The sequence below is a fragment of the Loxodonta africana genome, chromosome 2 (genome assembly GCF_030014295.1).
Source record: "Loxodonta africana isolate mLoxAfr1 chromosome 2, mLoxAfr1.hap2, whole genome shotgun sequence".
Lineage (NCBI taxonomy): Eukaryota > Metazoa > Chordata > Mammalia > Proboscidea > Elephantidae > Loxodonta > Loxodonta africana.
Genome location: NC_087343.1, coordinates 198,457,232 through 198,485,002, shown reverse-complemented (window position 1 = coordinate 198,485,002; position 27,771 = coordinate 198,457,232). Strand labels below are relative to the sequence as shown.

The 27,771-nt window shown below is 39.3% G+C and overlaps 1 protein-coding gene across 1 annotated transcript in view; it reads left to right on the top strand.

The window, feature by feature from the left end:
* The window catches only part of LOC135230434 (protein FAM90A27P-like), a 35,068-nt gene that overhangs the window by 5,626 nt on the left and 1,671 nt on the right, over positions 1-27,771 (top strand). The window contains exons 2-5 of the mRNA XM_064279724.1: positions 25,440-25,612; positions 26,362-26,539; positions 26,966-27,165; positions 27,639-27,738. Coding sequence (XP_064135794.1) covers positions 25,440-25,612; positions 26,362-26,539; positions 26,966-27,165; positions 27,639-27,738 — 651 coding nt within the window. The remainder of the gene's footprint in view (positions 1-25,439; positions 25,613-26,361; positions 26,540-26,965; positions 27,166-27,638; positions 27,739-27,771) is intronic.

The window sequence follows — 27,771 nt, the reverse complement described above, 5'->3', positions numbered from 1 at the left end:
ACAATCCTCTTGACAAATTTAATCTGGGAGAATATCACCGTCCCCTTGGTACAAAAGAGTAGTCTGAGGCATGGAGAGGGGAGTTGGCTGTAGCCCACCCAGCACATTAGGGCAGAGGTGGGGTTCAAAACCAGTACTACTTATCCCATGTCCATATTCTTTCTCCTCACATCTCCTGCTATTTCCTGACACCTAAGGAGTTCTCTGATTGAACAGAACAGCCACCTTTCCCTGAACATATGGTGCATTATTCCACTCACCCCAACTCTCTTCCAGGAAAACTTATGTTAAACGCTGCCTCCCCCTCATTAGGACATCTTTGATGTCTCTCCTCTGATTGTCCCAGTCCTTCCCTTGACCAGCATTGTCTCAAGTTCCCCGATGCTTCTCAGAAGCAGGACACACATCTGAGCACAGAGGACACACATGGAGCATCCATATTCATGTTCCCATTTCTCCTCTTCTTATATATCTCACAGCGGGAATCACTAAATATGATGAGTAAAGGGGTGAAATGCATTTCACACTCGCACTGTAATCTGCAAGGGTATGCTTATGTATTCATTCATTAATCCATTAATTCAGAGACATTCTTATATTGTTAGTCTTTGGAAACCTTAACTCATTTGATGATGACTACAATGCTGCTCCTCTTCAATTTGTTCTTTCTGGCATAGCATACCGTGTGATTGTCAGATTCAAAATAACCACTTCAGTTCACTAATGCCTAGGATATTTATCTACAAGCATTCCATTTTATTTTTGACAATTTACCTTGATTAATACTTCAGACATTCTGTGTTCCAATCATTAATGGATGTTTACAGCTGTTGCTTCTTATTTTGAGTCCTGCCACATCAGCAAATGACATTGGGATAGAAAAATGTGTCCTGGAAGAAGTACAACCAGAATGCTCCTTAGAAGCAAGGATGGGGAGACTTTATCTTACTTTGGAAACATCATCAGGAGAAACCAATTGCTGGAGAAGAGCATCTTTCTTGTAAAGTAAGGGGTCAGCCAAAAGAGGAGACTCTCAATGAGAAGTATTGATAAAGTGGCTGCAACAATTGCTCAAATGTAGCAACGATTGAGAGGATGGTGCATGACTGGGGGCAATGTTTCGTTCTGTTAAACATAAAATCACTATGAGTCAGAGCCAACTCAACAGCACCTAACAACAACACATCTTTTTCTTATGAACCCCAGGCTTGTCACCAAAGAAGGGCATAGATGATTTTTTCCAAAAAGTGGCATTGGGAAGATATTCAAGCTATAGCCTTGAATATTTTCACTTTAGGAAAGACAAGGAAAATAAGAGCGATTGTGATGGAGTTAATCAAACTGAAACAATTACCCAGAACAAAAACCTCACTGTGGAAAGAAATCAAAGACACAAAACCTCTTAGATAAAATCCTACTTGAAGTTAGTAACTGTTGCAGTGTTACCACAAAACATGTATTCAAGTTGCCTGCTGAAAAGCCAATGCTGAGATGGGGTGAGGTAAGCAGCAAGAGGGCTTTATTGTATACTGCTATACAAGAGACAGAGGGGAATGGGCTCCTCCAAAATCTGTCTGTCTGTCAGAGACCAACCAGAGGGTTTTTATAGGGCTAGGGATTTGGTTTGAAGAATCTAGAGAATGGTATTCTTAGAGGTCCTCTGATGCCCTCCTGGTTTCAGTTACAAAATGAGCCTCCATTGTCTAGTTGTCTCTTCCCAGGTCTTACTGGTCATTGTTCTTCTTGTTCAAGAGGAACATAGGTTAATTTTAAACCTTATAGAATCATGGAGAATGGGAGAGGGAAGGGAGAAAACAAACCGCAAATCACAAAATCACCGGGTATGTAAAAGCTAACTATGCAAGCCACGTAGAAACAATGCTACAATACCTGGGATGCTAGGCCCTACAATCTCATTCTCACACAGCCCCTTTCAGCAGGATACAGTGTTTCTGTAACTAATGCACAAGTTTTGCAACATGTGGAAAGAACTTATCAATGTAATGAATGTGTGAGAAAAATAAACCAAGCTCTAACTCTAGTAAAGATCAGATAATTCATTTGGCAGGGAACCATTACAACTGTAGAGAATGTGGTAAAGTCTTTAATCAATAACTTAATATGAGTAAGAGAATTCATACTGGAGAAAAATAATATAAATGTAATAAATTTGGAGGATTCTTTAATTGATGCTCAAACCTGGTTACACATCAGAGAATACCTAATGGAGAGAAGTCTTACAAATGTAATGAATGTGAGAAAGCTTTTTTAAATTGATGCTCAAGCCTCACTCAACATCAGAGAATTCATACTGGCCGGAAGCCGTATATATGTAATGACTGTAAAAAGACTTTTATCCAACGTGTACACCTTAGAGAGAGTTCATACTGGAAAGAAACCTTAAAAATGTAAAGAATGTAGAAAAACCTTTTTGTATATATCAAGTTTTATTGTGCAGTGTAAAATTCATGCTGGATAGAAACCCTACAAATGTAATGAATGTGGAAAGGCCTTTACCCAATGTACACACCTTAGAGAAGACCAGGGTGGTCATACTGGAAAGAAGCTTTACAGCTGCAGTACATGTGAGAAAGTATTTAATTAAAAATCAAATCTAAATAGACATCAGAGAATTCACACAAGAGAGATCTAAGGAAATTTGTCTCTTCAGACATTATTCTAATCCAGGGAGTTAAGTATAGAGAACAACCGAAAGTCAAAAATTTTTAATAAGGAGTGGATGTTGGGACAGAAAACAAAACCAACCAACACAAACCCATTGCCATTGAGTCGATTCCAACTCATATTGAACCTATAGGACAGAGTAGAACTGCCCCATAGGGTTTCGAAGGAGGAGCTGGTGGATTCGAACTACCAACCACTTAGTAGCAGCTGAGCTTTTAGCCACTGTGCCACCAGGGCCCTAATGTATAGACAGGCATAGTTATATTCAATGCCTCCTTTTTTTGTATTGAGATTGCTTGAAAAGAGTTATGATTATTGATGTATCAATCAATTGATACAATGCATTGATTCCCATTCTTCATGTGACAGCCTGAGGTCAATTGATGGTGCATCACAGCTGTGAAATGTCCCTCTCCACTAGGTGGGCATCATTCACATTCACTTTCCCTGGAAATATAATGATTACATGTAAGTATAATTTGAGGCCATGCTTTTTGGAATCCTGATTCACTATAAAATTTTACTCTATATTTTTCTTTGTACAGGCCTTGCAAACATGATTTTTGACTGTATAGTCAAAAGTGGTATTCATGGGTAGCTTTCTTTTTTACGTCATTTTCTTTTTTTTCTAGATTTGGGGTCAGGAAATGTTGGCATCATAGAGTATGTTAGGAAATGTTCCCTCATACTTTTTTTTTTTTTTTGGGTAAGAGTTTGAGAAGGATTGTTGTTAATTCTTCTTGCAATATTTGGTAGAGTTTCCTAGTAAATGGTTGGGGCTATGCAGAAAGGTCCATGCACAATCTGCAATTTATGTCACAGCTGAGCTTAGGAAACCCCAATATTTTAAGAGGCATTCCGAGCACACTTTGCATCTTTAACTATGGAGGGATACATTATCTTTATTTTCATGGCCAACAAACAAATCTGTCCTTTGTTCTAAGGGAGACATATTGTTTCCTCCAAGGCTGTTTGCTATTTAAATGTTCTTAAAAGGCTAGACCAGAATAAAAGTTGTCATCCTTTGCCCAAGAGACATTCACAAATGGGAGAAACCCATGGAGAATTGTCTTTCAGCAATAACCATCCCTCATTCCTATACCGCCTTGGTTTCTGGTGAACTTTCCCAAGAATAAGCTGTTCCATTTTGATTAATCTCACTGTTGGGGGCTAGAGCCAAATCCATTCACTTGGTATCATGTACTAATTAAGTGTGCTATCAATTGAAGAATTGACGCCTTTGAATTGTGGTGTTGGCAAAGAATATTGAATATACCATCGACTGCCAAAAGAATGAACAAATCTGTCTTTGAAGAAGTACAACCAGAATGCTCCTTAAAAGCAAGGATGGTGAGACTGCGTCTTACATACTTTGGACTTGTTATCAGGAGGGATCAGTCCCTGGAGAAGGACATCATGCTTGGCAAAATACAGGGTCAGCAGAAAAGAAGAAAGACCCTCAATGAGGTGGATTGACACAGTGGCTGCAACAATGAGCTCAAGGAGGGCGCAGGACTGGGCTGTGTTTTGTTCTGTTGTGCATAGGGTCTCTATGAGTTGTAACTGACTCGAGGGCACCTAAACAACAACAACAATATCAATAAGACTCTAAGCAGTAGGGTGAGCCCAACTTGCAGAACTGATCTTGGCAACATTTCCATGGTTCCTGGACACAGTCAGATGAACAAATCCCCAAAACAGTCAAGTTGTACATTTGAAAGACAGCTAACTTTCCTTACTTTTATATATTGACATTTCCTCTTGACCAGAGGTCTTAGTTCACATACAGCATGATATATTAGTGATTGCATAGACTCTACCTTTGCCAGAAAAGAGGAAATCTAGTGACAGAGCATCAGATGTGGCCTCCAAGCAAGCTGCTACATTTTAGAGTTCTCAATTTAGTTCTAATAAACTGAGTCTTGTTCTTGTTTTCGGAGGGACTGCCTCAGGATAGAAAGCCAGACCTGTTCTGTTTGTCCACAGAGTCAGCAGGATGACCTTCTTCTGCCCCATGGAATGATTTATAATGGTGGTGGAGAAGACATCCAAAATGGTTTGCATGGCACGTGTAGGAGTTGTAGCCATTCAATTCTGTTTCTGATAGTAAAGTTTTCAGTAAAGTTTAGGGGAATGGGATTCAAATTACGTTGAAAGTCATTTGGTGGGACATGGAAGACCCAGCAGTCAGTTAAATTTTAGGCTTTTGAGATGGTTTGGGAGCCCTGCACTGGGACATTTTCCTTTATGAGGTAAGTCCGGGGATGGATCTTAAAGACAAGATCATTAATGGCCCTTTCCCATATATCCTGGAGTCTAAGATGTTTTTTCCACAGGTGCTAGGTCATTGATTTCCATCCAGTTCCACAAAATTGATGTGTCCCATTCTAGTAGCCAGAACTTCACTATTTTTACAATCATTCCCTACTTGCATGCACACAGAATCTTCATTCAGAAGGTGCAAGAAAAAGAAGTTTCCTAAAACTTAATCACAATTAATTAAAAGGACTCACTTCACCCAGACTGCCAACCAGTTGTACCAAACAAGATGGCATTGGATTTCTATTAGGGAAAATAAAGGTAACTCTTGCTCAGGCATGGTCAGGATAGAATCTCAAGTTTTCACAAAGGGTTTATATAACCTTCCTCCCCTAGTGCCGCAATCATTATTTAATAAGCAGCTGAGAGTATATGACCCTTTTCTGGAGATAATTGCATTCAATGAAAAAAAGCATCTTCCAAATATGTGTGGACCAGGAGGAGGTGGGTCTTGTAGATTCAGACTGTCATGCCATTATTGAGTAGATTTTGTGATAAAAAAGTACACCATGATCAGAGTGTAAATGGTCCAAAAATTCTAAAACATGACAGATTAATTTTAAGGGCCATCATGGTTTGGCTAAAGTCAGCTTATTCATATCCAGAAAGTGTCAACAGTGGTGAAGCACAACCCATAGCCCTGAGATGGTTCTAAAGGCCTGATATACTCATCATGCAAAGCTGGGACCTCCTTAGCATGAGACAAGTAGGTCAACTTTTAGCAGGAGTCACAAGTATGGAATGAAGCCTCTGCATCAGAAATAGCCACACTCGATCAAAAGCTTGATTCCAGCCAGGCATCTAAGTGAATGACCCAAACAAAAACAAAACACATTGTCGTTGAGTCAATTCTGACTCATAGGGACCCTGTAGGACAGGGTAGAACTGTCCCATAGGGTTTCCAATGCTGTAAATCTTTTTGGAAGCTGAGTCCCACATCTTTCTCCCATGGAGCCACTGGTGGTTTCAAACCACTGACTTTTCGGTTAGCAGCCAAGCGCTTAACCACTGCATGGCCAGAGCTCCTTTGAGGTAGAATAGTTTAGTGCAAATTCTAAACTCAAGTCATTTATCTCATTAATAACTCATATTGTAAAAGGTTTGTATCTCAGAAAACTTAATATGTGATAAACAATTAATTATGAATTTAAAAGACAAAAAAATCTCCTAGGCTATTGCAACACAATGTCATTTTAAAAATCATCTTTATCATCTAATACTCAGTTCATATGCAATAATGATTCAAATAATTTTTGAGCCAAGACCCAAGAAAAGTTCCTACTTTATAATTGTATGTCTTAAGTTTAGAAAATCCATTAACGTAATTGAGATTATTTTCAGTTTTGAAGGAAAATATCACTAAATTAATTGAAGGAAAGTTAAACAAAATTGCCTAGATTAAACAACCATAATTATTATACCAAACAAACTAGTGGAACACTTACAGCAAACATGATGCATCAAGTTCAAACACTGGTGTATTTAAAGATAAGTAATAGATTAAAAAAAAAATAATAAAATAAATTTTTTTTTTTTTAATAGATAAAGGAGGCGCTGGGTGGCTCAAATAGTTAATCACTCCACTACTACCAACCTACCCAGAGGTACCTCAGAAGACAGGCCTAGAGATCTGCTTCTGAAAAGTCACAGCCTTAAAAACTCTGTGGAGCAGTTCTACTCTGCATGCATGGAATCATCATGGTTCAGAATCTACTCAACAGTAATGAACAGCAAGAAAAATAGACAAACAGGTTCACGGTCATTCTTTCTTATCGTGCTGGCAATGAGAAATTAAAAAAAAAAGTGCAGCATGTAATGTTGGAAATAAAGACCTAATATTTTTGTTAGTGACAGATGATGCAATTCTCCATATAGAAGATTTAGGTAACATGATACAAAAACTGTCAGGACTAACTAATCCAGTAAAGTCACTGGATCCAAGATCAGTGTATCAAAAGTAATGGCAATTACATATATTTCGCATCAATTAGAAATTGATAAGAGGATAATATTGACAGTAATAGTCCAAATTAATTAGTTTCAGAGAATAAATCTAGAAAAAGCTGTACAAACATTATAAAGGAAATTTGGAAAATATTTTTGGTGCATATGATAAGACATGTAAATAAATGAAGTGACAAACATACATAGTTGGAAAACATCATTAAAATATATATTCTTTCCAAATTAATACGCAAGTCTCATTAACACTTTAAAGGTTGTTGTTTGATTTCTTGACTGCTGCTTCTATGGGCGTTGATTGTGGGTCCAATTAAAATGAAATCCTTGACAACTTCAATGTTTTCTCCGTTTATCATGATGTTGCTTATTGGTCCAGTTGTGAGGATTCTTATTTCATGTTGAGGTATATTCCATATTGAAGGCTGTAGTCTGTGACCTTCATCAGTAAGTGCTTCAAGTTCTCTTCACATTAGTCTTTATGGAGATGCAAATCAAAACCAAAATGAGATAAAACCTCACTCCCATTAGAATGGCGATGATGGAAAAAACATCCATTGCTGGTGGGAACGTAAAATGGTGCAGCCACTACATAAAACAGCTTGGTGATTCCTCAAAAAGCTGAATATAGAATTGCAATATGACCCAGTAATCCCAGACCTAGGTATGTACCCAGAAAGAAGTAAAAGCAAGAAGGCAAACAAACTTATACACCAATGTTCACTGTATTACTTTTCACAATAACCAAAATGTGGGTGGAAGTAACCAAAATGTTCATCGACAGGTGAATGGATAAATGAAAAGTGGTAAATATACACAATCGAATAAAGAGATATGAATTACTGACACTTGCCACAATATGAATGAACCTTGAAAACATCATGATGAGTGAAATAAATTCATTAAAAAATGACCAATACTGTATAATCGCGCTTACACGAAATAAGCAAATATATAAATCCAAGGATTATCAGTGGCTGCTAGGAGTAAATGAGGGGGAAAAGAGGACTTTTTTGAATGGGATCATTGAGTTTATGTTAATGGTGGTGGGATGATTTGGAACAGGATAGTGAAAATACTTGCACAACTTGAAGAATGTAATCAATGTTAATGAATTGTACTTGTAGAAATTGTTGGGATTGCATATGTTTTGTTGTGTATATTTTCACCACAATAAAAAAAAAAAGAAAATCATATGAAGCACAGTTCTACTCTGACACACATGGAGTAGCCTGGAGTCTGAATCACCATGATGTTAAAAAAAGAGAGAGAGAAATTCCACCAACCTAAAGGCAAGAGGGAATCAACCCACAAAACAATGGAAAAATGAATATGAATAGGCATTCACAGATTAGAATTCTCATGTTATGGACTGAATCGTGTCCCCCCAAAATATGTGTAAACTTGGCTAGGCCAAGATTCCCAGTATTTCGTGGTTGTCCTCCATTTTGTGATAGGATTATTCACCATTTTGTGATGTTTTGTAAATTTTAGCCTCCATGCTTGTCGTTATGGTCCTATTGGGGAATGAACTGTTTGTTATGTTAATGAGGCAGGATTGGATCATGTTAATGAGGATTAGGCTGTGTTTGTTATGTTAACGGTGTAGGATTAGAATCGGATATATAACAACATGGGGATACTGCTTGGTTTAAAGTCAGGAAAGGTGTGTGTCAGAGTTGTATCCTTTCACTCTACTTATTCAATCTGTACTCCAAGCAAATAATCAGAGAAGCTGGACTATGTAAAGAAGAAAATGACATCATAACTGGAGGAAGACTCATTAAGAACCTGCAATATGCAGATGATACAACCTTGCTTGCTGAAAGTGAAGAGAACATGAACACTTACTGATGAAGATCAAAGACTCCAGCCTTCAGTACAGATTGCACATCAACATAAAAAAAAAAAATCCTCATATCTGGAGCAATAAGCTACATCTTGACAAATAGACAAAAGATTTAAGTTGTCAATTATTTCATTTTGCTTGCATCCAGACAATCAACACCCAAGGAAGCAACGGTCAAGACGTATCGCATTGGACAAATCTGCTGCAAAACACCTCTTTAAAGTGTTGAAAAGCAAAGATGATACTTTCAGGACGAAGGCATGCCTGACTGAAAGCATGGTATTTTCAATTGCCTTAAAAACATGCAAAACCTGGACAATGAATAAGGAAGACAGAAGAACTGACATCTTTAAATTATGGTGTTTGCGAAAAATGCTGAATATACCATGGACTGTCAAAAGAATGAACAAATGTTTTGGAAGAAGTGTAGCAAGAATGCTTCTTAGAAGCAAGTATGGTGAGACTTTGTCTCATGTACTTTGGACATGTTATTAAGAGGGACCAGTCCCTAGAGGAAAAAAAAAAGGTATTTGCAATGAAGAAGTCACTGGTCTTGCAAAATTATATCATTCAATCTCTGACATTGTTTCTATCACCAAGGCCATATTTTCCAACTACCAATCCTTCTTCATTTCCAACTTTTGCATTCCAATCACGAGTAATTATCAATGCATCCTGATTGCATGTTCAATCAGTTTCAGACTGCAGAAGCTGATAAAAATCTTCAATTTCTTCACCTTTGGCCTTAGTGGTTGGTGTTTAAGTTGAATAACAGTAGTATTAACTGGTCTCCCTTGTAGGTGTATGGATATTATCCTATCACTGACAGCATTGTACTTGAGGATAGATCTTGAAACATTCTTTTGATGATGAATGCAACACTATTCCTCGTCAAGTTCTCATTACCGGCATAGTAGACCATGTGACTGTCCAATTCGAAATGACCAATACCAGTCCATTTCAGCTCACTAATGCCTAGGATATCAATGTTTATGCATTCCATTTCATTTTTGATGATTTCCAATTTTCCTAGATTCATACTTCATACGTTCCACTTTCCAATTATCAATGGATGTTTGCAGCTGTTCCTTCTCATTTTGAGTCATGCCACATCAGCAATTGAAGGTCACAAAAGCTTTACTCCATCCATGTCATCAAGATCGACTCTACTTTGAGGAGGCAGCTCTTCCCCAGTCATCTTTTGAGTGCCTTCCAACCTGAGGGGCTCATCTTCCAGCACTATATCAGATAATGTTCTGCTGCTATTCATGAGGTTTTCACTGGTTAATTCTTTTCAGAAGTAGACCACTGGGCCATTCTTCCTAGTTCTTCTTAGTTTAGATGCTCAGCTGAAACCTATCCTCCATAGTTGACCTGCTGATATTTGAATACTGGTGGCATACTTTATAGCATCACAGCAACAAACAAGCCCCCACACTATGACAAACTGACAGACATGTGGGGGCCTGCATGTTGCAGTGATGCTGGAAGCTCCTTGCCAGATAGAATACACAGGAATCAAATCAACTATATCTGTGGAAAGAGACAATGGAAAAGCTCAATATCAGTCAGAACAAGGCAGGGGCTGACTGTGGAACAGACCGTCAATTGCTCACATGCAAGTTCCAGAATTAGAGAAAGTCGACAAGAGCCAAAGTATGACCTTGAGTATATCACACCTAAATTTAGAGACCATCTCAAGAATAGATTTGATGCGTTGAACACTAATGACCAAAGACCAGACAAGTTGTGGAATGACATCAAGGACATCATACATGAAGAAAGCAAGAGGTCATTAAAAAGACAGGAAAGAGGAGGTGGGGCCAAGATGACAGAGTAGCCAGATACTTCTGGTGATCCTTCTTACAACAAAGACCCGAAAAAACAAGTGAAACTATGACAAGCCAGGAGCCCTAAACATCAAAGACAAAGTTAGAAAACAGATGGAGGAGGGGAGAGACAGTTCAGAAGCGGAGAGAAGTTGCCAGACCTGAATTGCTGGGAATCCTCAGTCACCATTCCCTGGAGTGACTGCAGCAGGCTGGTTGTACCATTGGGCTGCAGCTTCCTCAGGGAGAAACAGCCAGCCACACAGCCTACTCACACCTCCAAAACCAGAGAAGAACAGTGCTCTCAGCAAAAGCTAAGTACTTGTGTATATTTTACCACACCCCCTGCCCCCAAGCTGGCTTCAGTGTCTATCAATTTCTCTGGCCTGAGATAGGTCTGCTGAGCATTCTGAGCCATTCTTCCAGTAGTCTTGGAGAAGGAATAAATTCATGATTGGGAGAAAAGATAATATACCAGCTCTACTAACTAACCTGGGGAGCTCAGGACAGAAGCAGCTCCTCTCCAGACATAAATGGTCCGTGGGCTTTGAATACCTTTCCCCCCTGCATGGACATGTGTGGGTCTATTTCTGGAAAATAGACCCTTGCTGGCACACTGTAACTGTTTCAGTTATGTGGTGGAGAGGTGGGTGTTTGATGTTTGACAATGCCTTGCCTTTTAAACAGGGTCCTCACCTACCCACGTCAGGGTTCTAGGGACTGGTGGCTTCACTCATGTCACCCATTCACCCAGGAGAGGGGTCCAAGGATAACTGCTACCTCCCAGTCCTTACAACCAAAAGAATTGGGTGCCCATGGTCCATCAGCAGAACCCCCAACCTGTGCACTGTAGGGAACAGGGATGCACTTTCCTCATAGACACTCGGGGGATGGTTGTCAGGACCCCGCCTTGTTCAGAGCATGACCCCCTGCTGAAACCAGATGCCTGTACCTACACCAATCACCCCAGCCCCTCTAAAACTGTAGGACAGAGCCTGTACCACACACTTGATGACCAACTACCTGGACACTTGAGCTGAATCCATACAAAGAAAGTGAATGGACTCCTAGGCTCATATACCTGATAACAGCTCTAGCCATATGGTGACAGGACGTTAGAGCTTCAAAGGTGAAAATAATCAAGCTAGCTCACTTAAGCAACCCATTTGGGCATATTAAAACAAAACAAAGCAAGAAGCTAGGATACAGTAAGCAAACATAAAATAAACTAATACAATAACTTACAGATGGCTCAGAGACAACAGTCAATATCAAATCACATAAAGAAGCAGACCATGATCACTTCAACAAGCTCTCAAAACAAAGAATCAAGGGATCTTCTGGATGAAGGTGCCTTCCTGGAATTACCAGATACAGAATACAAAAGATTAATACACAGAACTCTTCAAGACATCAGGAATGAGATCAGGAAGGAGATTAGGTATTATGCAGAACAAGCCAAGGAACACACAGGTAAAGCAATCAAAGAAATTAAAAAGGTTATTCAAGAACATAATGAAAAATTTAATAAGTTGCAAGATTCCATAGAGAAACAGCAATCAGAAATCCAGAAGTTTAACAATAAAATTACAGAATTAGACAACTCAACAAAAAGTCAGAGGAGCAGAGTTGTGGAAGTGGAAGGCACCACCACAAAGGATAGGGAAGGACACTATATAATGATTAGAGGGACAATATACCAGGAGGATATAACATATTAAGTATTTATGCACCCACTGACAGGGCAGCAATATACATAAAACAAACTATAACAGCATTGAAAAGTGAGATAGACAGCTCGAGAATTATAGTAGGAGACTTTAAGACACCACTTTCGGTGAATGACAGAACATCCAGAAAGACAGTAAAGACACTGAAGATCTAAATGCCACAATCAACCAACTTGACCTCATAGACATATACAGAACGCTCCCCTCAACAGCAACCAAGTATACTTTCTTTTCTAGTGCACATGGAACATTCTCTAGAATAGACCACATATTAGGTCATAAAACAAGCCTTAGAAGAATTCAAAACATCAAAATATTACAAAGCATCTTTTCTGACCATAAGGCCATAAAAGTAGAAATCAAAAACAGAAAAAAAAAAGGGAAAAGAAATCAAACGTGGAAACTGTACAATACCCTGCTCAAAAAAGACTGGGTTATAGAAGACATTAAGGATGGAATAATGAAATTCATAGAACACAATGAGAGTGAAATCACTTCCTATCAGGACCTTTAAGACACAGCAAGAGCAGTGCTCAGAGGTCAATTTATATCAATAAATGCGCACATCCAAAAAGAAGAAAGGGCCAAAAGCAAAGAATTATCCTTACAACTTGAACAAATACAAAGAGCAACAAAAGAAACCCACAGGCACAAGAACAAAGCAAATAATAAAAATTAGAGCACAATTAAATGAAATAGAGAACAGAAAAACAATTGAAAGGGTTAACAAGACCAAAAGCTGGTTCACTGAAAAATTTAACAAAATTGATAAGCCGTTGGCCAAACTGACAAAAGAGAAACGAGAGAGGAAGAATATAATCTGAATAAGAAATGAGATAGGCGATATTACAACAGACCCAACTGAAATTAAAAGAATCATATCAGATTACTACGAAAAATTGTTCCCCAACAAATCTGAAAACCTAGCAGAAATGGATGAATTTCTAGAGACACGGTGCCTACCTAAACTAACACAAACAGAGGTAGAAAAACTAAATAAACCCATAACAAAAGAAGAGATTGAAAAGGCAATTAAAAAAAATCCGCCCCCCCAAAAAAAGCCCTGGCTCTGATAGCTTCAATAGAGAGTTCTATCAAACTTTCAGAGAAGAGTTAACACCACTACTACTAAAGGTATTTCAGAGCATAGAAAAGGATGGAATACTCCGAAACTCATTCTATGAAGCCAGCATATCCCTGGTACCAAAACCAGACAAGGACACCACCAAAAAATTACAGACCTATATCCCTTATGAACATAGATGCAAAAATCCTCAATAGAATTCTAGCCAATAGAATTCAAAAACATATAAAAAAAAAAATCGCCATGACCAAGTGGGGTTCGTACCAGAAATGCAGGGATGGTTCAACATTAGAAAAACAATTAATGTAATTTTTTTTTTACCACATAAAAAAAAAAAGAAAAGAATATCATGATTTTATCAACTGATGCAAAAAAGGCATTTGACAAAGTTCGACACCCATTCATGATAAAAACTTTCAGCAAAATAGGAATAGAAGGAAAATTCCTCAACAAAATAAAGGGCATTTGTATAAAGCCAACAGCCAACATCATCCTAAATGGAGAGAGTCTGAAAGCATTCCCCTTGAGATCAGGAACCAGACTAGGATGCCCTTTATCACTACTCTTATTCAGCATTGTGCTGGAGGTCCTAGCCAGAGCAATTAGGCTAGATAAAGAAATAAAGGGCATCCAGATTGTTAAGGAAGAAGTAAAATTATCTCTATTTGCAGATGACATGATCTTAAAAAAAATGATCTTATAGACAGAAAATCCTAGAGAATCCTCAAGAAGACTACCAAAACTAATAGAAGAGTTCAGCAGAGTATCAGGATACAAGATAAACATACAAAAATCAGCTGGATTCTTCTACATCAACAAAAAGAACATCGAAGAGGAAATCACCAAATCAATACCATTTACAGTAGCCCCAAAGAAGATAAAATACTTAGGAATAAATCTTACCAGAGACATAAAAGATCTAGACAAAGAAATCTACTAGACACTACTCCAAGAAACCAAGAGACCTACATAAGTGGAAAAACATACCTTGCTCATGGATAGGAAGACTCAACACTGTAAAAATGTCTATTCTACCAAAAGCAATCTATAGATACGATGCAATTCTGATCCAAATTCCAATGACATTTTTTAATGACATGGAAAAACAAATCATAAACTTCATATGGAATGGGAAAAGGCCCCAAATAAGTAAAGCATTACTGAAAAAAGAAGAACAAAGTGGGAGGCCTCACTCTACCTGATTTTAGAACCCGATTATACTGCCGCAGTAGTCAAAATAGCCTGGTACTGATTCAACAACAGATACATAGACAAATGGAACAGAATTGAGAATCCAGACATAAATCCATCCACATATGAGCAGCTGATATTTGACAAAGGCCCAAAGTCAGTTAAATGGGGAAAAGATAGTCTCTTTAACAAATGGTGCTGACATGACTGGATATCCATCTGCAAAAAAATGAAACAAGACCCATACCTCACGCCAGGCACAAAAACTAACTCAAAATAGATCAAATACCTAAATATAAAATCTAAAGCAATAAAGATCATGGAAGAAAAAATAGGGGCAATGCTAGGAGCCCTAATGCATGGCATAAACAGTATACAAAACATTACTAACAGTGCAGAAGAGAAAGTAGATAACTGGTAGGCCTAAAAATCAAACATCTATGCTCATCAAAAGACTTCACCAAAAGTGTAAAAAGATTACCTACAGACTAGGAAAAAGTTTTTAGCTATGACATTTCTGATCAGCGTCTGATCACTAAAATCTACATGATAGTACAAAAACCTAACTACAAAAAGACAAATAGCCCCATTAAAAAAGGGGCAAAAGATATGACCAGCCACTTCACTAAAGAAGACATTTCAGGTAGCTAATAGATACATAAGGAAATGCTCACGATCATCAGCCATTAGAGACATGCAAATCAAAACTACAATGAGATTCCATCTCCCTCCAACAAGGCTGGCATTAATCCAAAAACACACAAAATAATAAATGTTGGAGAGGATTTGGAGAGACTGAAACACTATACACTGCTGGTGGGAATGTAAAATAGAACAACCACTTTGCAAATCGATATGGCGTTTCCTTAAAAAACTAGATACAGACCTACCATAAAAAAATAGGATCCAGCAATCCCACTCTTTGGAATATATCCTAGAGAAATAAGGGCCTTTACATGAACAGATGTATGCACACCCATGTTCATTGCAACACTGTTTATAATAGCAAAAGATGGAAGCAACCAAGGTGCCCATTAATGGATGAATGGATAAATAAATTATGGTATATTTACACAATGGAATACTACACATCCATAAAGAGCAATGATGAATCCATGAAACATTTCATAACATGGAGGAACCTGGAAGGCATTACGCTGAGTGAAATTAGTCAGTTGTAGAAGGACAAATGGAAACCCTGGTGGCGTAGTGGTTAACAGCTACGGCTGCTAACCAAGAGGTCGGCAGTTTGAATCCGCCAGGCACTCCTTGGAAACTCTATCGGGCAGTTCTACTCTGTCCTATAGGGCTGCTGTGAGTCAGAGTCGACTTGACGGCAGTGGGTTTGGTTTGGGTTTTTGGTTTAGAAGGACAAGTATTGTATGAGACCACTGTTACAACAACTCTAGAAGTAGTTTAAACAGAGAAGAAAATATTCTTTGATGGTTAAGAGAGAGGTGAAGGAGGGTGGGAGAGGGGTATTCACTAATTAGATAAAAATTTGATGGTAGAGAAGAACTATCTTAGGTAAAGGGAAAGACAACACACAGTACAGGAGAGGTCAGAACAACTGGACTAAACCAAAAGCAAAGAAGTTTCCTGAATAAAATGAATGCTTCCAAGGCCAGCATAGCAGGAACAGGGGTTTGGAGACCATGTTTCAGGGGGCTCCTAGGTCAATTGACATAATAAAATCTATTAAGAAAACATTCTGCATCCCACTTTGGAGAGTGGTGTCTGGGGTCTTAAATGCTAGCAAGCAGCCATCTATGATGCACCAATTGGTCTCAACCCACCTGGAGCAAGGGAGAATGAAGAACACCAAAGACACAAGGCAAGAGAGACAGAAAGGGCCACATAAACCAGAGACTACATCAGCCTGAGACCAGAAGAGACTGCCCTGACAGGGAACACTACAGAGAACCCCTGAGGGAGCAGGAGATAAGTGGGATGCAGACATGAAATGTTCGTAAAAAGACCAGGCTTAATGGTCTGACTGAGACTAGAAGGACCCCGGAAGTCATGGACCCCAGATCTTCTATTAGCCCAAGACAGGAACCATTCCCAAAGCCAACTGTACAGATAAGAATTGGACTGGACTATGGGGTAGAAAATGACACTGGTGAGGAGTCAGCTTCTTGGATCAAGTAGTCACATGAGACTATGTGGACAGCTCCTGTCTGAAGGGGAGATGAGAGGGCAGAGGGGTCAGCAACTGGCCGAATGGACACAAAAATAGAGAGTGGAGAGGAGTGTGCTGTCTCATTAGGGGGAGAGCAACTAGGAGTATATATCAAGAAGTATATAAATTTTTGTATAAGAGACTGACGAGATTTGTAAACTTTCACTTAAAGCACAATAAAAATTAAAAAAAAAAAAAAGACAAGAAAGAAAGAAATACCCAAGATGGATGTCAAGGGAGACTCTGAAACTTGCTCTTGAACATCAAGCAGCTAAAGCAAAAGGAAGAAATGATGAAGTAAAAGAACTGAACAGAAGATTTCAAAGGGCAGCTCGAGAAGACAAAGTAAAGTATTATAATGACATGTGCAAAGAGCTGGAGATGGAAAACCAAGAGGGAAGAGTGTGCTTGGTGTTCCTCAAGCTGAAAGAACTGAAGAAAAGGTTCAAGCCTGGAGTTACAATAGTAAAGAATTCTATGGGCAAAATATTAAATGATGCAGGAATCATAAAAAGAAGATGGAAGGAATACACAGTCTTTATACCAAAAAGGATTAGTCAACGTTTGACCATTTCAAGAGTTAGCATATGATCAGCATACGAAGGAAGAAGTCCAAGCTGCGCTGAAGGCACTCATGAAAAACAAAGCTCGAAGAATTAATGGAATATCAATTGAGATGTTTCAACAAATGGATGGAGTGCTGGAAGTGCTCACTCATCTATGACAAGAAATTTAGAAGACAGCAACTTGGCCAACTGACTGGAAAAAGAGATCCATATTTATTCCTATTCCCAAGAAAGGTGATCCAACTGAATGTGGAAACTATCGAACAATATCATTAATATCACACACAAGCAAAATTTCGTTGAAGATCATTAAAAAATGGCTGCAGCAGTATATCCACCGGGAACTGCCAGAAATTCAGGCCGGATTCAGAAGAGGACGTGGAACCAGGGATATCATTGCTGAAATCAGATGGATCCTGGGTGAAAGCAGAGAATACCAGAAGGATTTTTACCTGTGTTTTATTGACTGTGCAAAGGCATTTGACTGTGTGGATCATAACAAATTATAGATAACCTTGTCAAGAATGGGATTTCAGAACACTGTGTGCTCATGAGGAACGTGTACATAGATCAAGAGGCAGTTTGGACAGAATGAGGGGATACTGAGTGGTTTAAATTCAGGGAAGATGTGCATCAGAGCTGTATCCTTTCACTATACCTATTAAACTTTTTTATTTGTTCATTTGTTGCTTTGGATTCAATCTGTATGCTAATCAAATAATCTGAGAAACTGGACTATACGAAGAACTGGGCATCAGGATTGGAGGAAGGCTTATTAACAACCTGCGTTATGCAGATAACACAACCTTCTTCGCTGAAAGAGAAGAGGACTTAAGGCACTTACTGATGAAGATCAAAAATCACAGCCTTCAATATGGATTGCACCTCAACATAAAAAAAAACATAAAGAAAACAGAAATCCTCACAAATGGACCAATAAGCCACATCATGATAAATGGAGAAAAGGTTGAAGTTGTCAAGGATTTCATTTTACTTCGATCCACAATCAACACATATGAAAGCAGCAGTCAGGAAATTAAAAGTCGAGTTGCATTGGGCCAATCTGCTGCAAAGGACCTCTTTAAAGTGTTGAAAAGCAAAGAAGTTACCTTGAAGACTAAGGTGCGCCTGACCCAAGCCGTGGTATTTTCTATCCCATCATATGCATGTGAAAACTGGGCAATGAGTAAGGAAGACTGAAGAATTGACACCTTTGAATTGTGGTGTTGGCAAAGAATATTGAACATACCATGGACTGCCAAAAGAATGAATAAATCTGTCTTGGAAGAAGTACAACCAGAATGATCCTTAGAAGCAAGGATGGCGAGACTGCATCTTATGTAATTTGGACATGTTGTCAGGAGGGATCAGTCCCTGGAGAAGAACATCATGCTTGGTAAAGTACAGGGTAAGTGGAAAAGAGGAAGACCCTCAACGAGTTAGATTAACCCAGTGGCTGCAACAATGGGCTCAAACATAACGATTGTAAGGATGACGCAGGACCAGGCAATGTTTCGTTCTGTGGTACATAGGGTCGCTATGAGTAGGAACCGACTCAACGGTACCTAACAAAAACAACAACAGTCCCTGGAGAAGGACATCACGCTTTATAAAACAGAGGGTCAGCAAAAGAGAGGAAGATCCTCTACGAGATGGATTGACACAGTGGCTGCAACAATTGGCTCTAGAATAGCAAAGATTGTGAGGATGGGGCAGGATGGGACAGTGTTTTCTTCTGTTGTACACAGGGTCTCACTGAGGCAGGACCAACTTGACAGCACCTAACAACTACTACAATAATAGCCTCCAAAAGTGTGAGACAATAAATTTCTGTTTGCTAAAACCATTCTACTTGTGGTATTCCTGTTATAACAGCAGCTCTAGATAACTAAGATACCTCATATGGTGAATAACATAAGAAAGTATAAATAGCAGCATACTAATAAAATACATGTAAAGGAAAACATGTATTTTATTATTAAGTACTACGGTGGCTAACCAAAGGGTCAGTAGTTCGAATCTGCCAGGCGCTCCTTGGAAACTCTATGGGGCAGTTCTACCCTGTCCTATAGGGGCGCTATGAGTCGGAATCAACTCGACGGCACTGGGTTTTGTTTGTTTGTTTGTTTGTTTTAAAGGAAAACAATAATACTATTTCACATACATAGAATTCATAAAAATTCATACACTACCCAGTGTGGCAATGACACAGAAAATGAAGATTCACCTCTAGCATTAACAGGAGCGTAATTGGTTGAACCATTTCCAAGGGCAACATGGTCACATGGACTAAATCAAAAGGCACGGGAAAGTGATGATGCAGCAATTCTATTCTTCACTATTTATCCATATCAAAAAGGATAAGTGGTCAAGGATATTCATGGGGGCATCACTAGTGGAAAGACAATATTGGAACAACCTAAATGTCCACTTAAAGCAGAAGGGATAAAAAATGAAAAGTCTGTTGCATACACACGCATAAATAATATACAACAGTGAAACTGAGTGAACTAGAGCATCAACATAGAAACTTTTCAGAAACACTTATTTGAGCAAAAAGAAAAGGTGCAGAATAGAACCTGCGGTACGTTAACATATGTATAAGTATTTCAAACACTCTAGAAAGCTATACGTTTTTAAAAATATATAAATATATGCAAAAATTTTTCAAATTCTTGGGAGTGAGAAACACCAAGTTATAGTGTACTGTTTCAGGTGTATACATATGTGATAAAATATAAATGCTGAGCAAGAGTAAACCCCAAAGAAAATATTGAATCCAATCTGGGAACAGTGATTATGTTAGTGTTTGTGTCATAATCAAATGTGATTGTGTTAACTTGATTGAGTTAGCTTGAATGCATGACCTTCGGTGCAGAGGCAGTATAAAGTTCAGCGGAAAAAGGAAACTCCCCCTCAGTCTGACTCTTCTTCAGTCATCCTCGGCGTCCCTCTGTGTCCAGGGAGTTTGCCCAGCGTTCAAATATCTGAGCAGCTGCAGACAGGCAGAAGGAAAAGGTTAGTTCAAATTCTAATTTTGGGCCTCCGTTTATACCTTCAAAAAATAGAAGTGAGAGAAATCTACACAGGGAAGGTTTTAGGTGTTGGAATAAATGTTGCTTTTATTTATTTATTTATTTTTTGCCAACCCCACAAAATGTCAACACTCTTCCCTTTTCAACCTTGGGTTCCCCATTACCAGCTTTCCAGTCACCTCCTGCCTTCTCTTCCTTGCCCCTGAGCTGGGGTGCCCATTTAGTCTTGATATGTTTTATGGACCTGTCTAATCTTTGGCTGAAGGGTGAAACTCAGGAGTAACTTCATTACTGAGCTATAAGGGTGTCTGGGGGCCACACTCTCAGGGTTTCTTCAGCCTCAGACCAGTAAATCTGGTCTTTTTGTGTGTGAGTTAGAATTTTGTTCTACATTTTTCTCCAACTCTCTCCGGGACCCTCTATTGTGATCCCTCCCAGGGCAGTTGGTGGTGGTAGCTGGGCACCAGCTAGTTGTGCTGGACTCAGTCTGGTAGCAGTCATGGTGGTTGTGGCCCATCAGTCCTTTGGACTAATCTTTCCCTTGTGTCTTTGGTGTTCTTCTTTCTCCCTTGCTCCAGACAAGTTGAGACCAGTGGAGTGTCTTAGATGGCCACTCACAAAATTTTAAGACCCCAGATTCTACTCACCAAAGTAGAATGTAGAACATTTTCTTTAAAAACTATGTTATGCAAGTTGAGCTGTATGTTCCCAGAGTCTATGGTCCCCATAACATTCAGCCCAGCAATTTGGTCCCAGGAAGTTTGAATGTGTCTATGGAGCTTCCATGACCTTGGCTTGGACAAGATGTGCTGGCTTCCCTAGTGTTCTGTACTGTATTACCTTTCACCAAAGTTACCACTTATCTATTGCCCACTTAGTGTTTTTCCCTCCCACCCTTACCCTCCCTCGTAACCATCTGAGATTGTTTCTTTTTGTGTGTAAACCTTATGATGAATTTTTAAAGTAGTGGTCTCATATAATATTAGTCCTTTTGTGATTGACTTATTTCACTCAGCATAATGCCCTCCAAATTCATCCATGTTGTGAGATACTTAGCAGATTCATCATTGTTCTTTATCATTGCTAGTGTTCCATTGTGTGTACAGTTTGCTTATCTCTTCATCTGTTGTTTCCATCTTTTAGCTATTGTGAACAATGCTGCAATGAACATGGGTGTGCATATTCGTGTGATGGCTCTTATTTCCCTAGGATGTATTCCTAGAAATGGGATTGCTGTATCATATGGTATTTCTATTTCTAGCCTTTTAAAGAAGCACCTTATCATTTTCCAAAGTGGTTGTGCCATTTTGCATTCCCACCAGCAGTGCATAAGAGTTCCAGTCTCTTTGTAGCTTCTCCAACATTTGTTATTTTCTGTTTTTTTGATCATGCCGGTAGTGTCAGGATGAGAACGTGTCTCACTGTGGTTTTGATTTGCATTTCTCTAATGGCTTTTTTTTTTTTTTAATGGCTAGTGATTCTGAGTTTTTCCTCATGTATCTGTTTTTTTTTTTTAATGTCTTCTTTGGTGAAATGTGCGATCATATCCTTGCCCATTTTTTAATTGGATTATTTCTTTTTGTTGTAAAGATGCTGGATTCTCCTGGAGGTTTTAGAGTTTAGTCCTTTGTCAGATTTGTCTTAGCCAAAGGTTTCCCCAGTCTGTAGGTTCTCTCTTTACTCTTTTGGTGAAGTCTTTTGATGAGCATAAGTGTTGAGTTTTTAGAAGAGTCCAGTTATCTGGCTTATCTTCTAGAGTTTGTGTGTTGTTAGTTATGGTTTGTATCCTGTTAACGACATGTATTAGGACCTCTAGCATTGACTCTATTCTTTCTTCTATGACCTTTATAATTTTGGGTTTTACATTTAGGTCTTAGAGATCCATTTTGAAGTAGTTTTTTGAATGGTGTGAGCTGTGGGTCCTGTTTCATTTTTTCTTTTTTTTTTTTTTGCCGGTGGACATACAGTTTTGCCAGCACCACTTGTTACAAAAAAAAGGTCTTTTCCCCATTTGTTGGATTTTGGGCCTTTGTCATAGATCAGGTGACCCTAGGTGGATTGATTTACTTCCGGGTTCTCAATTCTGTTCTATTGGTTGATGTGTCTGTCATTGTGCCAGTACCAGCCTGTTTTGACTACTGTAGCTGTATAGTAGGTTAGGTTACTTTTTTTTTAATGGTATCTCTTAGAACAGAGAATTTTCAATGAATAGTTCAGAAATGTTCATTAAGGCCCTGAGGATAAGCAGTGAATTAGACAGATTAGGATCTCAGATGTGCAGCAACCAGTCCTGTGGTAGATGCAAGATTTTTTTCACCTAAATTTCTAGTTGGAAAGCACTTCCTCTTGTCTCAATTATGTGACTCAATTTGTAAAAAGGAAAGCATACATTATTTTATATTTTTCAATTATGTTCCCACCAGAATTAGATATAGCATTTCCTGATCCTTTCTTTCCTGTTTCTATGGAAATATTATCTTTTCTTTTTCCTAACATATTATATTACATTGTATTATCTTTTATGTTAAATGTGATTAATATAGTCTAAATATGTTTGCAAAGAAATAATCATTTTTTTCTATTGTATACTGTCTTAGATATCTAGTGTTGCTATAACTGAGATATCAAAAATGCGTGGCTTTAACAAAAAGAAGTTTATTCTCTGACAGTCTTGGAGGTTAGAAATCCAAATTCAGGGTTCTAGCTGCAGGAGACGGCTTTCTCTCTCTGTCAGCTCTAGGGATTGATCCTTGTCACCAATCTTCCCATGCGCTACGATGAGCTTCTCAGCCCAGGGATCCTGGGTCCAAAAGACATGCACTTCTGGCTCTACTTTCTTGGTGGTATGAGGTTCCCCTGTTTCTCTGCTCACTTCTCTTTTTTATATCCCAAAAGAGATCAATTTAAGACACAACCTAATCATAGATTGAGTCCTGCCTCATTAACATAACTGCCTCTAATCCCATCTCATTAACAACATAGAGGTAGAATTTATAACACATAGGAAAATCACATCAGATGACAAAATGGAGGACAATCACACAATACTAGGAATTATTGCCTAGCCAAGTCGACACACATTTTGGGGGGCCACAATTCAATCCGTAACAAGTACTACTGATTTTTTCTATTACGTGGTATTTATTCTTAGACCAACTAATTCCCTCTGTTTCTTTTGGACTCTTGTTTTTTTTCTGTATGTAATTTCATAAGATGAGCTCTTTCATCTTTTTTTACTTTGGTAATATGGGAACTTTGACTAAGACATTTTTCCTGAACAACTTTTGATTCTGCACAAAGTTTTGTCATAAGGAGCTTTATCTTTTCTTTTCTCAATACTTTATGGCTTCTGTTTGAATCTTATTTTATCCCAACAATTCCGAGGAGTCTATTTCAAAGTTTAAAAACCTGACCATTATTATAAAGGACTTAAAATAATGCAGCCATATCTAGTTCAGTTAAATTTAATAAAGGGAGAATATAGACTGTAAAATTCCTAGTCTTTGCATATATTGAGTATTTTATGAGGCCAATAGCCAGGTCAATTTTTCTAAGTACTTTATGCTGTAATATGTAGGCTGTTTAAAGAAGTGATATTCATTTGATATATATCTCTCATGTTAAGTGTAGTGAACAACTTTTTCAATTCATCCACTTAATTCTCATTTCATATCATGTCACCAGTAGGAGAAGAATAAGTATAGGTAGGACGAAAGAGGAGGTAACAGGTGAAATGGTAGACACAGAGAGACTGTTTCTGACTGAATCCTGCATTGGGTAAATTTCAGGAATATAATGAATTCGGTGGTCTCTTTTCCTATCCTCACAGGGCAACAGAACACTTAGGATAGCACCAACCCTGATGGATCCCAACATTCTTTCAATGGAAAAGGGGAAGAATCTCTTAAAGCAGTTTGGGATCCCACAAAGAGATGTAAGTATGGGAGCATTGAGTCAAATGAGACAGCTGGAATAAACCAACCAAAACTACACCGATAGCCATCGAGTCAGCTTCAACTCATGGCTGCCCCATTTTCTACAGTGGAGAACTGAGCTCCACAGGGATTTTTTGGCTGTAATTTTTACAGAAGCACATCACCACACCTTTTTACCATGATGCCATTGGATAGGTTTGAGCCCCCAATATTTCCTTTAGTTGTTATTGTCGTGTGTTCTCAAGTTGATTTTGACTCACAGTAATCCTATAGGATTACTATAGAACTGCCCCATAGGATTTCCTAGGCTGTAATCTTTAGTGGAGCAGATCACCAGGTCTTTTCTCTCTCAGGGCTGCTGGTAGGTTCAGACCACTGACCTTTAGGTTAGAAACTGAGCAGTTAATAATTGTGTCACTAGGGCTCCTTCTTTCCTTTAGCAGCCAACCACGAATCACTTGTTCCATGTAGAGACCATGTAGGTGGCATTCTAATCCTAAGCAGTCAATTCTGACTCATAACAATCCTATTGGATAGAGTAGAACTACTCCATAAGGTTTACAAGGCTTCTGCAAACTGCCATGTCTTTCTTCCACTGGATGGACAGTGGGTTCTAAACACCGACCTTTCAGTTAACAGTTGAGCACTTAACCACTTCACCACCAGAGTACCTCTTGTAGGTGGAACAGGTAGAGTCAAAAGTCTAGAGTCAATCCTAAGACAGGTTCTTCTCCCATGAGCAGGGGTGATATTCAAGTTTTACAACATGGGCACCGACAAATTAAAATGCAAATGCAACCTATCAGAATGGGCACTGTCATATGCAGCTGCTACAACTCCTCAGTACCCACCTGGGGAGCACTAGAATTTCTCATTTTACTCTCTGCTTTCCATCTCTGATTGTACCTCCAGGTCATCAGCCAACACACTGTGGGCCATGACAGAAGGGTAACTCTATACTCTGATTAACATTAGATATTATAAACAAAAATAACAAGTTTGTTCTATTTTTTCAGGCCTTTATCCCTGTGTACAGAATTCTGACTCTATCTTAATTCTCGTTTTTCTCTATCAGGTTGATATGATGACAGAGAAATGGGTTGTTGTTGCCTCTGTGGAGGTCCTGCTACGATTTCCTCTGATGCCAGGAGAGGACCCCAGAGCTCGTTGTGACTCTAAGAAAAAACGCCAGCCTTCAGTGAACCAGCCTCACGCAGCTTCACATGGATATGGAGACCAAGAGGGCAGGTTGGACAGGGGTCAGAGAATAATGTGGTTAGGACTAGAGGGACTCTCTCTGGGCCCAGATGTGGGCTGCTTGGATTTGCTGGGAGGCTTCTGTCCTATGTGTCCTTCATCATAACATAGGTTTTTACTTGTGAGTCCCCTGGTGTGAATACGCACATGCATGTCAGCTTTCAGAGGCATTCTCTCATTGAATGTACACTTTGTGTACACCTCTGTGTGAACATTAAGTGAGTGGGAAGACAAATCGTGTGTGAAATTTCACAGGTTTGATTTGCATAAACCACAGATTTGCCAAGCTTTGTTCAGGGATCTGCCAGGTTCCTAGTAAGAAGCTATTCTGTTAGACCTATGGTTTTGCTGGTGAAAAAAAATTAATTGTTGCTTGGAGCTGGTTTATTGGCATTGATAAATATTGGAAGACCAGATGCAGGCCTTGTTGGGTTTGAAATTCTCTGGGAAGAAATGCACAGGCACCCTGATGATAAAAATTATTCAGAATCAGGAATTCAAGGGTGCAAATCTAATTTGACCATTTATAAACTGAGTGGTCTTGTGTAAGACAGCATCCCAGGTTAGGAGTAGGTAACAGATGGGAGAGGATGATAAAATGACACACAATGAAGCACCAATTTGTGAGAAGAGCAAATAGTTGTAGATGTAACTTAATGGTCAATGAGCCCCTTTCCAGCCCCTATGGGGCTTCTGTCTTTATGTCTATGTGCAATTCTGTGTACTTTCTTGTTACTCAGGAAACCTAACAATCGATGCCTGAAGAAGACCGAACAGAGGCCTGAGGACTTGAGGAAGATGACAGATCATTACAAACAGCAGCAATCCCATGGACCACCTACAGTCCGGAACCTGAAGAAGAGAAAGAGAGGAGCAGTGGAGCCGAGTGCTTCCCCATCAGAGAAGGTACATACCAGGGTAAGTGGAGCTGCATGGGCCCTACAGTGTGTTTGAACATGGAAAGTTTGTGTCTGCAACTCAGCTTCCTTGCCCATCCAAGGCTGGCCTGGCTTGTGACCTCCTTATCCGGCTGGCTGGCCTATTCAGAGTCCCTTAGGAGCAGACTCATTTCCCATTTAGTATTATTGTTGTTTGTCCATTCCTCAATGTCTGGTTCATTATAACCACCTGCACACATTTTGTTCCTTCCTACCTGGATTCCTCTTGAAAATGGGCAGTGGGAGGATTGTTCTCTCTTGAATTTGCTAGCAACTAAAGGATCACTTGTGTATAACCCTTCCCCAAAACCAATATCCAGCTCCGATTATGTGTTCTTATGTTGTCCTTTGAAAGCAGTCTGTGACTTCTACAGGCTCACTGACCACCCGTTTCCTCCATTCACAGGTGATGTGCAAGAACTGTGGAGCCTTCGGACACACGGAAAAAAGCAAGAGGTGTCCCATGAAGCGCTGGGATGGAGCCCTCGCCCTCCAGCCCTTGGGCTCAAATAAGAAAAAGGAGAACCTAGAACCAAGGAAGCCCCAGGAGCCACACACCCGAGGGTCTTTTAGCCAGACTGACAGACAGAAGGAACAAAGTCAATGGTAAGAAATCTGCATCATCAGAAAACTGGGCTTTGGAACCTAAGGATTTTGTGTCTTCCCCTCTCCTCTTTGTGCACAGCTATTTCTAGACACAGAGAGGGAAATAGGAGAAATAGGTAATACCCTCAGGGGTCCACACTCAGGAGCTCGTTCTTAGTCTGGAGAATCACAAAGTGAGAGGGGCCAGGGAAAATTTTGAAACTTTGCACACGGTAGGCACTGAAGCAATAGACTGTAAACTAAAGTAGATAGTGGTTAAACCACAGAGGACAGGGCTTCCTGGAGTTCGTGGCTAGGTCTAAAATAAAGGCAGAAAGAGTCTTGACAAACTTCTCGGGGACTTCAATGCTTCCCTCACCACAAAACAAGAATCAGGATTGAATATCCAAATTGTGTTTGATCCTTGGTTCCTGGTCCCTGGTTAGGACAGGATGTTTGGTCATGCCCACACATTGACATGGTTTGTTCTGCAGGCAAGAAGAAGAGCAGAAGAAAACTCTAATGCAAAACATTCCCCGGAGACACCAAGAGAAGCAGCAGACTAACGATAAGGAATTGACAGACTATCTGACGGTATGTCCTATTCCTGGAACCTTGCTCGGTTTC